The following is a 16,380-nucleotide window of genomic DNA, read 5'->3' on the forward strand; positions in this document are numbered from 1 at the left end:
AGCAGCACAGAGAAATCAGCCTCTGTGGCCTTCCCGACATGGCTTTAAACGCCGTGCTTACCTTGGCAATCTCCTAAGAAAGACCATAAGTGCCCTGGCGTTCCCCGCAGTCCAGTCTAAGGGCTTAATTATGGTTATCTCTACCCAGGCACCCTGGTGATTCTGCACCAGGGCTAACTCAAGCCTGTACTTCTGGCCGGAAAGAGACACAAACAAACCAGCACGGGAGATGTGTGCACGGTTTTGATTACAGATCTAAAGAACCATGGCTTCGAAGGATTACAGCTGGGCTCCCTGGCGGCCTTAAGCTTCCTTCAAGAGGCAGTATTATAAAGAAGTTCCAATAGGACGGACCCGCCTCGCGTGCCTGGTATCGTGTGCCCTCCCAGATCCCTTCCGAAACCCGTCACGCTGTCCCAGGACTTCACACTTGCCGCTGAATTGCGAGTTTCCGAAAAGATGAAAACCGTGTCGTACTCCTCAACCGCGCTGTGCTCCTGTACGCAGCAGCCATTTATTAAACGTTTACTGAACTTAACTTTTATAAAAGCTATGCAAGCTTTGTCGTAAAATGGCTGCTTCGACCAGCAAGTTGTGGGCTCAGCGAGGCTAAGGATCCAGAATGGCAAGGAAGATGGGGTTACTGCTGACCAGTCTGCCTCTCCTTTCTATCCTCTGTTGTTTCCTCTCCTTGAAATCACCCAGCCCCTGCTGTGTCCAGTCGCTGTGCTTGACCCTGTCTTCACCCGTCCCAGCCACGCAGACAGTGTTCACTGCTCTACCTTCTTATTCCATGAAGATCGGGTGAGGCCAAAAGGCATCAAAGGCTTTTGGAGAAGGAAGGGCGTAATCAGGAGCTGGCAAATGCTGTCTGATCACAGACTTGTTATGTGACTCTAGGGCCACAACATGTGTTAGCTCAGGGAGAAGGGAGGGTTTCAGGACAGTTCACTGAGTAGTAAATCTCCAAACAAACCCAGGAGTGAATCGGGATCACTGTTTTTGCCCAAGGTGGAGATAAAAATGAACAAGGGGTATGCTTGGGAATTCGAGATGTTTCCAGCCCGCCCTCAAAGAAATATGTGCATTAAAAAGTCTCTTAAGAGCTGTGGGTATTAAGAGTTTCCCACCCTGTTCAACCAGCCAGTCACCTTCCGTCCTAGAGAGAGCTCCAGGAGGCCCGCCGGCTGCAGGACCACATACAGAAGGGGCACCCAAGCACAGCAGCAGGAAGCAGCCTCTGTCCCTGGCACCCAGGGCAGTTTTGTGAGACATATGCTCCAGGAGCCAGCCCGACGGGGTTAAGACTACAGGGAACCCTACACCCAAAGCTTCCTCTGTCCCCTTAAACAGCCATCATTGCTGAACGTCTCCAAATTCTTCTTGAAATTTTTATTCTGGATCTGTGTCACCTACCGAGGTAGCCAGTTCCAGAACCACCTTACTTAACTTTGCAAAGACGCGCTGCCTTGTGTTGCACTGAGGCCATCCTGAAGTTTCAAAGGAAAAAACAAAACAGAAACACATTCGAAAGATTGCCTCTTACTCAAGTATTTCAGGATTTGGCCAATTTGTTCTTGTTCTAGCTATGCCTTCCATTAAATAAAGCATTCAGAGGAAGAATTCCTTACAAGAAAAACAAAATACACATACAAATACAACTAGCCCTTTGGCGATAAAGACCACATCCTTTGCCTTCTTGGAATGGCCCTGGTCATGGTGGTGGCCGTGTGGGGAGCCACAACAATCCTATTTAAGCAGCTACTTTAATTTCTAGCTTGCACTGGCTCAGAAGGAAAGTTTCTAAAGAGTAGAGATTTGTTATACCCCAGGCAACCCCTCAGCTAGTGTGTGAAAACTTTAGGATACTCTAACATCAGGCATTAATGTTTTATCTTCTTTCAAAAATAATCCTTGCTTACAAAAGAAATGCTTCTATAAATCGAAACTAGGTTATTTCTTATTTAAACAGCCCTCCAAGAGGCGCATTTAACACCATACAACTTAGAGGCTTAAAAGCACTGTCCTTACTAGTCTTTTTGAGGTCAGGGATTAAGCAAGCAGAGAAACTACCATGGTTGATTCTCATTCTAAAAAAGATGAGCATTTTAAGGTCTTTTTGACCTGATGACTTAGAATAAACACATATAGCTCCTTTCCACATTTAGACTCCCCAAAAGTTCACAAATTTTTTAATAGTGTAGCTGGTTCTGGTGAAAGGGGCTGGCTGCTAATATATTGCTTTTGTGTGAAAGTCAAGTGCTGCACAGTTGTTTAGAAAACTTCAGTTCCATTTAAAGTGAAATGCCAGGGTGCCTGGGTGGCTCAGTTGGCTGAGCATCCAACTCTTGATTTCAGCTCAGGTCATGATCCCAGGGTCGTGGGAGTGTGTCCCATGTCAGGCTCTGTGCTGACAGTGTGGAGCCTGCTTGAGATTCTCTCCCTCTCCCTCTACCCCTCTCCCCTGCTCATGCTCTCGCTTTAAAAAAAAAAAAATGAGGGGCGCCTGGGTGGCTAAGTCGGTTAAGTGTCCGACTTCGGCTCAGGTCATGATCTCACATTTCGTGGGTTCAAGCCCCATGTTGGGCTCTGTGCTGACAGCTCCGAGCCTGGAGCCTGCTTCAGATTCTGCGTCTCCCTCTTTCTCTGCCCCTCCACTGCTCACACTCTGTCTCTCTCAAATATAAACAAACATAAAAAAATGAAAAAAAAAAAAGAAATGCTTAAAAATTGAAAAACAATTTTCAGGGTGCTGGTTCTAAGGCAAATGCACAAATGTGAGGTAACAACTGAGGACAACTACTGTTGGCTCGATGATCTCCCACAAGGGAAAGTGCTTGAAAACAGGCAGGGGTCCACACAGAAGGCACTGAAACAGGACTGGGACGTGTCCACCAACAGGCAGAAATGGGTAGTCAAGTGGGGTATGTGGCAGAACTATGTGGTCACGCCCATATCATGAGAATGTAATTTAATTTTTTTAACGTTTAGTTTTGAGAGAGAGAGAGAGACACACACACACACACACACACACACACACACACACAGCACAAGCGGGGGAGGGCAGAGAGACAGGGAGACACAGAATCTGAAGCAGGCTCCAGGCCCTGAGCTGTCAGCACAGAGCCCGATGAGGGGCTCGAACTCACAAACCATGAGATCATGACCTGAGCTGAAACCAAGAGTCAGAGGCTTAACTGACTGAGCCACCCAGGTGCCCCAATTTAATTTTTTTAAGTTTATTTTGAGAGGGAGTGAGAGAGAGCAGGGGAGGGGCAGAGAGAGAGAGAAAGAGAGAGAGAGAATCCCAAGCAGGCTTCCTGCTGTCAGCACAGAGCCCGATGTAGGGCTTGAACTCACAAACCATGAGATCATGACCTGAGCCGAAACCAAGAGTCCAACCCTTAACTGACTGAGCCACCCAGGCACCCAAGAATATAATTTAATTGTGCACTTCTTGAAAGTAGAACCTATCACGCCGTGCCCACAATTATCCTCCACTAGGTATAGTGACGGGCACTGGGGGGAGCAGAGATGCGTCAGACACATCACCGTGCTGCTTCAGGACATTACCAGATTGAAAAGAACTGTGGAGGGCGGGCATTCTTTAAGTTCAGTTCAAAGCGATGCCCCAGGGGGAGACTGCCAGAATTAGGAACTTTGCGAGATGCTGGGGGAAGGGGTGTTTTCCCTTTAGTCTCATCCCAAAGAAAAAAATCTGAAGACTACTAATGAGACAGAGATACCAAATCCAATAAGAGGCAGCAGGATGAAGCGGAATCACATGCAGCCTGGAAGCTACGAGGGCGCCTGCCAAAGAGGCGGTGTTAGTAAGCCCGATTACGTGCTGGCCAGTTCGTCCTTACGGTGTCCCTTGGAAAGAATTATTGTCCCATCACCCTCTTTTTAACTAATGAAGAAAGTAACTAATGGACAAATTCACTGAATAACTTATCCCAGGTTACAAAGGAGACAAAGTTGAATGTGAACTTGGGCTTGTCTCTAATGCCCTTGTGTTTATTACTATCCTGAGCTGATTTTTAGCATACAGACTGGTTAGTAAAAAAGAAAGTAACTTTAAACATGCATAAGGATTTTTTTTTTTTGAGAGAAATTATAAGTATACTGGAAAATGTCCTGCTGATGCCTATTCAACCTCATCATAAAACCTTGCAGGCCAATGCTGACAGCTCATAAATCTTTATTAGAGGTAGTTAATGTTGTCCTCACTTCCCCCACCTTGACCTCCTGATACTTATAAATGTAAGAGATTTATAGTCTCTCCCACATTTTGAATCTAATGATATTTTTTTTTTTTTGATGTTTATTTATTTTTGAGAGAGACAGAGACAGAATGCGAGTGGGCTAGGGGCAGAGCGAGAGAGAGACACAGAAGCAGAGGTAGGCTTCAGGCTCTGAACTGTCAGCACAGAGCCCGACGTGGGGCTTGAACCCACAAGCTGTGAGATCATGACCTGAGCCAAAGGTGGACGCTCAACCGACTGAGCCACCCAGGCGTGTGATATTTCTACTATATTACTAAAAATGCCCATGGCAGGGGCGCATGGGTGGCTCAGTCAGTTAAGCATCTGACTCTTGATCTTGGCTCAGGTCATGATCTCTCACTTTGTGGGTTCGAGCCCCGCATCAGGCTCTGTGCTGATAGTGTGAAGCCTGCTTGGGATTCTGTCTCCTTCTCTCTTCCCCTCCCCAACTTGTGCGCTCACTCTCTCTTTCTCTCTCTCAAAATGAACATAAAATAAATACCCATGACAAAAGGCTTCAAAATAAGTCACTTCTCTTTGTGACTCTGGGACTGATACTTAATCGTATCCCTTAATAGGGACACTTAAGAGTACCTCCCTTCAAACAAGAGCTTTTATCCCTGAAGATGTATTCCTGTATATGACATCCTGACAAAGCGTCAACATGGCGCATAGTCTCCCAATTTGCCAGATGACAGACCTTAACGTCCCGTCTGCCTATACCTACGTTCTATGGAAAGTTGTAGTTTCTATGGCAGTATCTTGTAAACTCCTGAGTTCACTTTACAGACTTGCTTCTTCCAGTACAGACACCATGTGGGTACTCTGGTAGCCGTGATCCCTCCAGGAGGCCCTTTTTCATCTTCTTCTAAGCCTTCTAAGCCTGGGTGATGATGCACCACCCAGATCACCTGCTGGGAATGAAGGACATGTTCCCCTATCTGTTGGCTGTGCACCTGGAAGGTGGCCCCCAGCTGCCAGTCAATCACACACACAAGAGAGACAGAAGGTGGTGGAGCAAAGTCATTTCCTGCCACTCCTCATGGGACATAGAGGTCATTCGAGGCCTGTATGTCTTTGGAGCATGTGAGTGTGAGCCACCCTTAAGACTTGATGAAAGAGGGCATTAACTGGTTAGCAGGAAGAGTGACCCTATGTGACCAGGACAGAGATTGAAACACAGCAGCTTTCCTTTCTGAAATTCAGAGCACTTGACATGCGTGGGATTGTGGTCTCTCCCAGGAGGAGATGGAGGGGGGTTCTTTATTATTTCATTCTCCTACAAAAGAGGCCATGCTACGAAGCACGCTAAGAGACTCAAGTTCAACAAGAAAATAATTCAAATACCCTGACTGCTAACATGCTACACCCATTTCTTTAGCTACCTTGGGGCGTCTGAGAAAACTCTACACTGTTTCCCATCACCACTGGCACGGGTGGTCCCGTAGACTATAGGACCTAAGTCACCACCTCAAGTCCTAGAAATACCGTCTACAGGGGCACCCGGTGGCTTAGTCGGTTGAGTGTCTGACTTTTGATTTTGGCTCAAGTCATGATCCCTGGGTCGTGGTATTGAGCCCCGTGTTGGGCTCTGTGCTAAGCATGGAGACTGCTTAAGATTTTCTCTCTCCCTCTCCCTAGCTTGTGCACTCTGTCTCTTTAAAATAAAAAAAAAAATGGGGGTGCCTGAGTGGCTCAGTCAGCTGAGCATCTGGCTTCAGCTCAGGTCATGATCTCACTGTTTGTGAGTTCAAGCCCCATGTCTGGCTCTGTGCTGACAGCTCGGAGCCTGGAACCTGCTTCAGATTCTGTGTCCCCCTCTCTCTCTCTGCCCCTCCCCTGCATGCACTCTGTCTCTCTCCCTCTCAAAAATAAATAAACATAAAAAAAATTAAGAAAAAGAATTTTTTTAATATTAAAAAAAAAAAAAGAAACACCATCTACCAAGCAGGCTGCTTTGTGACACTTTGGAGCATACACTCTGCTAATCACTGCCAAGTTCATCTGTCATTTCTACATACTTCTCCATTATTAAGGACTTCTAGTTTCCTGGATATTCAGAGAGTAATTTGTACTATATTTTTTCTTCTGGTGAATGCAATCAGATAACATTTCACGTTACTGTGATGGTTTAAGAGAACATACAAGTAGGAGTCTATAAATTCTATCATTACTATTAACTGCTCTCTACACCATATGAATCTGTCTTATATTCAACACAACTGGGGTTAATTTTAGGGCTGAAGGAAGTTCTGCTCCCACTAGAAGGGCCTGAGATAAAAAACAGAGACCATTCACAGTGCGGCCAACATTAACTCGCTCCTGTCCTTCCCTCTATGAAAACAAACATCTCTCTCCTGCAACATGAGTATCTTGAGGGGCAGGGGGTGCAGACGGGTCACCTTTAAAGCTAAATGTCCTTTCTGTGAACGTCCCCAAAGCTTTCTCAGGCTGTGTAAGGGCCTGGATCCTGAGAGAGATGGATACAAAAGCACTTGTATTTGCAAAGAGGTAAAAATCCGCTTCGAAGTGAATTTGCTTTGCCCCGTGAGGCGCTTCTCTCCTTTCAACCCTCCGCGAGCTGAACGGCAGCAGGCCCCCGCCGGTGTCCTACGGCCTTCGGGGCAGGGTCCTCTCGGCGGCCGGGTCACCGGCCACCGCTGCGAGATCCGCCTGGCTGCCGAGCAAGGCTCGGCGTCTATGCAGACCCTACGACGATGACGAATCAGATGCCACCTGACAGAGCACGGATGCGGAGACGCCGAGCTAGCGAACCCAAGAGGATGCTCCGAGACGTGCCTCCGGGAGGCGGGGGGCCGGCACAGAATCAGCCGGCCGCCGCGGCGGAGCCAACGGTCACTCACCAGCGTGACACTCCTGGAGCGGGAACCGCTGCTTCCGCTCTCCAAGCTGCCCCCTCGGCTCAGGTCGCCGAGCCTGCCGCCGGGTGACGCGTCCGGCTCCATCTCCGAAGACTCTGACTGCTGGCGGCTAACAGGCATCCCCGCGGACCCCCGGGCCCCCGGGCCGCTCACAGGGAGTGGGGAAGGGGCCCGCGTCCCATGCTGAAGCAGCAGCTACCTGTGGAGAAATGGAGCACAGGCAGACAGGGTTAGGGGGCCCGGGCCTCAGTCCCAAGAGGAAAGGCTGGGCGTGGGTCACGGTCATCCGGGTTCGCAGCCTCGACCATCAAGACGAAGGGAATCAGGGGCGCCTGGGTGGCTCAGTTGGTTAGGCATCGGGCTCTTGACTTGGGCTCAGGTCATGATCTCATGGGTCGTGAGTTTGAGCCCCGCATCGGGCTCTTTGCTGACAGCGTGGAGCCTGCTTGGGATTCTCTCCCTCTCTCTCTGCCCCTCCCCTGCTCTCTCTCTCTCTCTCTCTCTCTCTCTCTCTCTCTCAAAATAAATAAACTCTAAAAACACAAAGGGAATTATGAGCCCCTAAGTTAATTTTTGTTTGCTCATTTTCATTTCTCCTTTATATACCTTTCCATTAGGAAGATGTAAGAATCATTTTTAATAGACTTTATTTTTATTAAAAATTTTAAAATTATTATGTTGCTTTAGAGAGAGACAGAGAGACAGAGCATGAGTTGGGAGGGGCAGAGAGGGAGGGAGACACAGAATCCAAAGCAGGCTCCAGGCTCTGAGCTGTCAGCACGGAGCCTGACATGGGGCTCAAACCCATGAACTGTGAAGTCATGACCTCAGCTGAAGTCGGACACTCAACCGACTGAGCCACCCAGGCACCCCAATTTATTTACTTTTTTAATGTTTATTTTTGAGAGGGGGGAGGGGAGGGAGACAGAGCACAAGTGGGGGAGGGGCAGAGAGCCAGGAAGAGAATCCTTTTTAAGGAAAAGATCGATGGATGCACTAACAATGACTTTGGTGCTGGAAATTGATAGAGTAATGTTCTGAGCCCCTCCTTTATACCTAGGGCCAGCACCTTCATGCACCTTCACACTCAGATTCAGGATTTCCCTGTGCTGATTATTGATTCTAGTCTTTTCTACCACAGACACCACAAAATTATGGTTCCTTTCCAGCTTCACTGCAGTTCAGAGTTGAGCAGAGTGACAAGAGTTAGGAAGTTGTGAAAGGAAGTCTGGTGACATCTCTGAGATTCTAGACTCTCTGGAGGCTGTGATGCTCTTGCAATTTCTACATAAGATACTAAAGTACCTTAAGTTAACACAACAAGGAAGTTCATATTTTTACTTTCAGGAACAAAGACATTGAAATTCCCCCTATCAGCCCCTTAGTTTCATACTCTGACTCTTTTAGCAGGAAATTCAGCTCAGTCTCTGAACAATGGACAATTGAGTTCAACAAAACCTTCTAGAAGACCAAACAAGATTAATAGGGAATAAGGGAGTAAGCCTCTTGTGGAGGCTTATGGCAAGTGGAGAGATACAAGCCCACGTTCTTCCTTCCTAAACTGAAAATACTGCCAGGTGGCCTCACAAGCCCCTTTAAGAATACTGAGGGGTACGTGAGCTCAGAGATCCATCAGCACAACTGTGTGTGTGTGCGCGCACGCTTGCGTGTGTGTTCATTTTTAATAGAAACATGAACATCTGTGGAGAAAGCTCAATCAGTACTGAACACCTTTAGGTGGACTTTGTCACTTAAGACTTCAAAAATTACGGGGCACCTAGGTGGCTCAGTCAGTTAAGCGTCCAACTTTGGCTCAGGTCATGATGTTGCAGTTTGTGGGTTTGAGCCCCGCATCAGGTTCTGTGCTGACAGCTTAGAGCCTGGAGCCTGCTTCAGATTCTGTGTGCCCCACTCTCTCTGCCCTTCCCCTGCTCACTCTCTCTCTCAAAAATAAATAAACATTTAAAAAACTAAAAACACTTCAAAAATTACTGTGAGATCTTTTAGGGAAATCCCAAAGGTGTTAGAAGAGCTCAAAAATGGAACTAGTCCTCTTGGTTTCTCTTCATTCTTCAGGTGAATCAGCCCAACTCAACTGGCAATTTAAGAGCAAGGCTAGGGAACAGAAGATTCTGGGCATATATGTACTTTTTGAAAGTTGGCCATTATTCCAAAATGTTAAAACAAAAAGACTGAAGAAAACGTTAAAAGTTTAAAAATTTTTTAATAGTAAGCAAGCCTCAACAATACACAGACTTTATCTAAACTGTCCACACAGCCAGTAACATTCCCCATCGCTGGGACCGTGAGTAGCCAGGGCCTGGGTGAGGTGGGCAGGAGATGCGAGAAGACCCGCGGATGCTTCGATTCTTTCTGATCTGCACATTCCTACCCACTGACTGCTCTAGTTCCTTCCTGAACTACAGTTAAGTCATGCTCCAAGGAAAGGAGGGAGATGTGGGTCACTAACTTCCCCAGACACAACAGGGGGATGCAAGATGGGCCAGTGAGATGCTGATTCAGCCCCACGTGAGGCAGGAACCGGGTGGAATCGCCTCGTCCACGGGGAAAGGTCTGGAATTCCATGCTTGTGCGCAGTAAGAGCAGCATCTGAGGCGCTCACAGGATGGCCGGAGGGTGCTAACTTAGCACGCCACTCGAGAGCAGACCTCTCTCTTGTGTTCCTACACTTTTAAAAGCTATTCTGACATGGTAAAACTATAACCTTGAGACTTTGACAAATTACTGTCTTGAAAGAACAGGAGGAAGCTAACCAGCGTTCCCCGGAAGGCAGAGGTTGTCGGGGAGAGAGTGAAAACCCTGGTCTGATGTCCTTCACAGGCTCAATGTGGCAATCTTCTGTGGTCTCCGAAGGATTAAGAACGAGGGGCTCCCTGGTCCTAGTTCCCTAGCAACTGAAATATGAAATCCATGGCGGCCCGTGGTGGAGAGAGCTAAGTTTTCTGAAGAGGAAGGGCAAAGAAGCAGCCCTCTCTCCTTCTCCAGTCTGGCCTGGAAAGGGGATGGAAGGAGAGAAGCAGCACGCCACACAGGGCAGACAGGTTTGACGGGAGTGACCACAGCTAGGAGTCCGGGATGGTCATTACCACCCTAAAATATTTAGCCTCCTTGTCCAACCATGGGTTCACTCTGGGCTTGCAAACAGCGTACTTCACAACAAGGGAGACTAAGAGACCCCACAGATGAAGAAGCTTCTACCAGAGGAGCAGAACCAGCCTTGCTGAGAAGTCCCGACAGGCCCAACACCACAGGAGCAGGAATTTGAGACACGTGTGCTCATTTCCTGTTTATTCTCTCATACCTCCTGCGCTTATCTCTCATTATTTACTAGTTACGTCCTTCTCTGGAGAGGTCTAGTATATCAGTTGAGCAGAGAGAAGGAGGTCAGGGCCACAACTGATCTACAGTCTTAGTAAATCTCCATCTGCCAAGCATTGCGGGTGGGGAGGACAGGGGCCATTTGGGGTTGCGGGACCTGGTGGGGCTGGTGGGGCTGTGGAACTTAGGCAAGTGAACACCCTCCGGTGAGTGCACTGGAGACAAGGGAGGAAGGCAGCTCCTCTTCTTCATCTTCCCCACGTATTCCAGAAAGACCTACAATGACCTGGAGGCATCAAGCATGAAGCCCACCTTCACCGTCACCCCGCCCCATCTCGGTTCCAAATAGCTACAGTCAGGTGTACAGAACAGCCTCAGGAGCTAGGTCTTTCCATCATGCGTCCGAAAGCACCCCAACCTCCAAAGATGAATGATGCCAGTCAAAGCCCATCCACAGACGTGGTGACTTTTGGCTGTGGCACATACACCCAGCTTGGGAGATGTCCCTGAGGCCTGCCCCTCCCCACCACTCGCCATCAACCAGCAGCCAGCCCTCCTGTACTTCTTCAGATGGATCCACCCCTTTTCTAGTCCCACCACCAAGTTTGGGACCAGTTTCCCTGGTGCCCACGTGATGGCAAAGCCAGCTAACTGCTGTCCTAGCTTCTCGATCTCCCTTCTTCCCTGTGCTATTGCTGTGTTCTCACAGGATTAATCCTGGAACAGCACTTTGACCATTCTCCTAAAAGCAATCAACTTTAACCCATTCCCAAAAAGGCTTCATAATTCAAGTTTTCTCCCTACCAATCAATACATGCTTCAATTTGAGGCCTACCTTCCTCTCTGGCCTAAGCATATTCTTTAGATGTTTGCTATTTTCCTACTTCACAGTGAGCAGACAACAAATTGATGGGTAAGAGTCACCTTTTCCACAGAGGAACCTGATACAGGCACTGGTTTTTAATTCAGCGAGGTATCTGACCTAGACCTACTGAACGTATTTGTGAGGGTAAAGCCTGAGCATGTGTATTTTTTTCTGTTTTGAATGCTGCATATACTCACGATCCAATAAATAATCTATTTCAGGGGCAATAAAAGCAGTTATCAAGTTATTTTCCTAGTTCACCTAAGAGATGATATAAAGACTTTGAAACTGCTCTGGCCATAAGGCTGGAACAGAAAAACGTGAGAGATTAAAGGGAAGGGATTTTGAAATTTTCATGACTAACAGGCAGGGCGGGAGTACAGTTCAAGAACAAAAAGAGAAGTGAACCGTGGCCGCCAAAATGCGAAACAGACTAAGGACCAAAAACTGTCCACTGAACTCACCAACCAAGGTGACCTTATAAAGAGCTAGCAGTACAGAGACAGTCGAGCGGAAAGCACACGACAGCAGACCAACGCGGGGACGGAGGAGTGGGGTGCATGGTGAATTGTTTTAGAAGCTGGGGTGTGATGTCCGGAGCGGGGGTGGGTGAAATAGGTGATGGGGATTAAGGAGTGCACTTGTTGTGATGAGAGCCAAGTACAGGAAGTGCTGAATCACTGTATCATACACCTGAAACTAATATAACACTGTATGTGAACTACCTGGAATTAAAATTTAAAAAGTTGAGGTGTGACAGGAAGGACAAAAAGGCAGTAGCTACAGGAACTACTGGGTTGGAGAAAGGTATTTTGACTCATTGGTTTTGTTTACCTATTTTGTTTTGCTTTTAGGACTAGGAGAAGCCTACTGATTAGCTACGAGGCGGCGAGAGAAGGTAAGCAAAGCCCCATGGAGAAACCCGCATTTCCAGGGTCTGCTGGGTGAGATAGCCTGGTTGGCCCGTTGAAATGGTTTTCAGATGCGGAATGCGGTATGAAAATACCTCCGAGGACCCTCTCTTCCTGGCAGAAGGAAACTGTCCCATCATACAAAATGACCAGGGTAATTTAAAAAAGAACCAAATTGAACTCTTTTTTTTTAAAGAAAAAAAATTCATAGCAATTTAAAAATTCAAGTGGATGGGGGTAAACAGAAGATTTAGCATAGCTAAAGTGTTGGACAAATTTAATATTAGGCATAATTTTTTATAAACGTCACAAAGGATGAGGGGAGAACTTCTTTTAACCCAAATTTAAGGTATCTATAAACAACTACAGCAGACATCACACTTAATGACAAAAACTACAGCGAACATCACTCTTAATGACAAAACATTAAAACCATTCCCATTATTACCACTGCTGTCCTCTACTGCATAGTGTATTTTAAGTACTACCCCACCTATAAGGCAAGAAAAAAAAATGCATAAGGATAAAAAAGGAAGAAACAAAAATGTCAGTATTTACAGGTAATTATGGTATTTGTAGAAAACTCCAAAAATCTCATAAATTATTAGCATCAACAAGTGTGTTTTACAAAGTCACTAGATATAAATTAATATATAATAAAGTCAATTTCTATATGCTAGCCAGAAACAATAACTAAAAAAACATTTAAAATAACATAAAATAAAAAATAGTAATATAAAACAAAATTGCATAAAGTATATATGTGTGTATATATATATTACTTAGAAATAGGTGTAACAACAAAAAATAAATTTAACAAAAAATGTGCAAACTTTTTTGGAAAAAATAATAAAATATTATTGAAAGTCAGTAAGGAACTAACAAAGAGATAACCACATTCAGGACTAAAAGAGTCAATACCATAAAAATGAGCTGTTCTCCTAAAATTGAATTGCACTGAAGCTATAGATGTGGGTTGTCCAATGAACTCTGGTCATACGTGGTTATTTAAATTTAAAGTAATGTTTTGTTTTGTTGTTTTTTTAGAGAGAGAAAGAGAGAGAGACCGAGTGCAAGTGGGGGAAGGGCAGAGGGGGACAGAGAATCTCAAGTAGGCTCCACTCAGCACGGAGCCCCACGTGGGGCTCGATCCCACAATCCTGGGATCATGACCCGAGCCAAAATCGAGAGTCGGATGCTCGACTGACTGAGCCACCCAGGAGCCCCTAAATTTAAATTAATTAAAATTAAATTAAAATATTCAGTCCCTCAGCTGCACTAGCTGTATGTCAAGCAATAATTACTGGAAAATTTCCATCATCCTAGAAAGTTCTATTGGACAGTGCAGCTAATAGAATAATCAAAATCACAACAGAGCTATTCTTAGAGAAATCCAACAGGCTGGTTTTCTAATTTTTTAGAGACTTAAAAAAAGGAGAAAGAATGTATTCGGAAGAACAAAGAGCCACGAACAACCAGAAGACTCCTAAATTTCTTAATTTGTACTTTAACTTGGAGAGTTTTTATTTTTATAAAGTTGTATTCATCAATCTTTTGGTTTATACCTCATGGGTTTTGCAGACTTAGAAAGGCCTTTCCTATTCTAAGGATGTCAATAAAACACTTCCTATATGTTCTATCTAGCATTTTTATGGTTTCACTTTTCATATTTAAAGATTGGATCCAACTTGAATTTACATGGTGTGAAGTGTGAAGGAGAGCTCTATTTCCCCACAGTTATGCAGTTACTCAAATGCCATGAGTTGAAAAATGCATCTTTTCCACTGTTTTGAAATACTAAATGTTATTTCTAAATGTTTACATGGTAGGTTCTATTTCTGAATTTCCTAATCTGCTCCGTTGATATTTCTATTCATGAGGACTCAGAAAACACAAATCCTCAGGTGAAAATTGCAATTGCAATGAATCTATCTACATAAAAATGAAAGACACTGTAAGCAATGCTAACAGAAAAGAGGCAGGCTGGTAGACGACGGTTTACCGTCTCATAAAAGGAACTGATAGCTAGAATATACAAAATATTCTTGTGAACCAACAGTAACAAGACAGGAAACTCATCAGGAAAAAAATAAAAAAGGAATATGATTAAGCAGTTCACAGAGAAGAAATCCAAGTGACTAAGAAGTGAAAGATGTTTAATGTTACTGGTGAACGAAAGAATTAGAAGTTAAAACTATTAACTATTGAAACTACCATATGCCATTATTTTATACCTACTGGATTGGCAAAAATTAGGTAACTAAAAAATAGCAAATACCAGCAAGAATGTGGGGCAACAGGAACCTTCATGTCCCACGGTTGGGGACTGTGAAATTAATACCACCCCTCCATGGAGCCGTCTGGCAGTGCTTCATTAGTGAAACTACGTCCTATGATCCAAAAATCCCACTGCTCAGTCTACGCCGTGGGAATTCTCCAGGAATACAGGAGAACTTTGCTTGCTGTGGAGTAGAGCCGGTGGGAATCTAGATTCGTCGCCCACTAGGGACTCCAAGAATAATCAAACCCTGGTAGACGCTTTTCCTATGCAATACTGTATACCAGTCAGAAGCAATCAACTGGACAGTGGCAGGGATAAGTCTTGAAATGTATTCAGTGAAACGTTATAATCAGATTCTTAGCACAATTCCATTTACATAAATTTCCCACCCACACACAAAACACTGTATTTTACACCCATACCCAGGGACACAGGCCAGTGGCAGGGACAGGTGGGCACATGACTGTCCTAGAGTATACACCTGCTTGTACCTCACTCCTACTGCTGGAGAAACAGAAAAGGAAGATGACCTGGAAGTTTGGAGAGGAATGATTCATCAGATCATTGGGTCACCTGGGAAACGTGTGAAAGGTCCGGCATCTAAGGAAACGATGCGGGACAGATGGGTTCCGACTTAATGACGGAAGAAGAGAGACCTGTGTAGTCTAGAAACAACAAGGCAATGCAGGAGGGAAGTGCTTTCAAAGGAAGGAGAAACCACTTAAGATAAACTTTTCTTGGATTACAATTTAGCTCGAAATTAACCACGGAAAGGTTGATTTGATCCAGTTTACCGAAGAATCGAAGCTGGAACAAATATATGAAGTTCCCTCACCTTCAACTATTCGGCTTTATACCCACTAGGTGGGGGAAGGGAATCACACCTTACAAGAAAGACTCAGGTGCCCTCCAGACAGGCTACACAAAACCACAAGGGTGATCGCTGCCTTTGTTAGTGCTGAACATGAATGGAAAAACTATCCATCTTAACCGAGTGATGTGGAACTAATTTTGCTCAGTGTGCCTTTGTGACACTTTCTAAAAAAGAGAACTGCCCCCACTCTTTACCAGGGTAAACTCTTCATAAAAGAAAAGACCCGGATTGTGTCCTAGGATGCTGAACCCCACGGACCTGTGGTTCAGACCCTCCCTCTGTCTAGATGCCACCTACCAACAGTGCTAAGATTCAGCCAGCAGAAGCACAGCTTAGCTGGGAAAGGGATAGAAATAATCCTAGAGACAGCCCCCTTCCCACGTCAGGCTGTGCAGGAGGGAGGGTCAGTGTGCACACCTATGAGTAACGGGCAGAATCACTCTCCACACTGAGTCCGTCAGCTCAGTCCCCCTACTTCCACTCACAGGAATTCTGTAAAGACTTGTTCCAAAATGTAGGAAAACAATCTTAGGAAAGTAATTATCTTTAAAGCTCTCTCCCAAGAAATCTCAATATGATGATTTAAAAGCCAAGCTGCTTTCAAAGGTATGGGGGGAGGTTCTGACCTTCAAGAACATTAAAAATGAACGAGTTTCACAGTGGGAACTGTTTCTGAGTCACCACAGCTCATTATCATGAATGGGCTTTTTCATATGGGTAAGCAGTGGGTGAAAATAAAGAGAACAGCCATTTTTACTGGAATGTACACACTCCTAGATGAAATAATCAGTAAACACAAAATAGCCATTGTTGGCCTTAATGCTAGTAGCTCTGCACAACATTCATTCATCTGAACACAAAAGGAGATGATCGGCACTTCGCTCTGATTTACTCAAACAAAAAAGGCAGGAGTCCTACTTTTTTCATTCCTATCTGGTTCTGCCTTTATTCCTACTTTTATGT

At 45.4% G+C, this 16,380-nt stretch overlaps 1 protein-coding gene and 1 long non-coding RNA gene across 4 annotated transcripts in view; one reads left to right on the forward strand and one right to left on the reverse strand.

The window, feature by feature from the left end:
• LOC131483598 (uncharacterized) overlaps positions 1–10,594 on the forward strand; it is a 36,339-nt gene extending 25,745 nt beyond the window's left edge. The window contains exon 4 of the long non-coding RNA XR_009247796.1: positions 10,314–10,594. This is a non-coding gene — a long non-coding RNA (uncharacterized LOC131483598). The remainder of the gene's footprint in view (positions 1–10,313) is intronic.
• Positions 1–16,380, reverse strand: part of PROSER2 (proline and serine rich 2) — a 45,248-nt gene that overhangs the window by 16,849 nt on the left and 12,019 nt on the right. For all 3 annotated transcript variants that reach the window (XM_058681920.1, XM_058681919.1, XM_058681921.1), the window contains exon 2: positions 7,130–7,346. In XM_058681920.1, the coding sequence (XP_058537903.1) occupies positions 7,130–7,267 (138 nt within the window). In that variant the 5' untranslated portion in view covers positions 7,268–7,346. The remainder of the gene's footprint in view (positions 1–7,129; positions 7,347–16,380) is intronic.

Source organism: Neofelis nebulosa, chromosome 8 (genome assembly GCF_028018385.1).
Source record: "Neofelis nebulosa isolate mNeoNeb1 chromosome 8, mNeoNeb1.pri, whole genome shotgun sequence".
Taxonomy (NCBI): domain Eukaryota; kingdom Metazoa; phylum Chordata; class Mammalia; order Carnivora; family Felidae; genus Neofelis; species Neofelis nebulosa.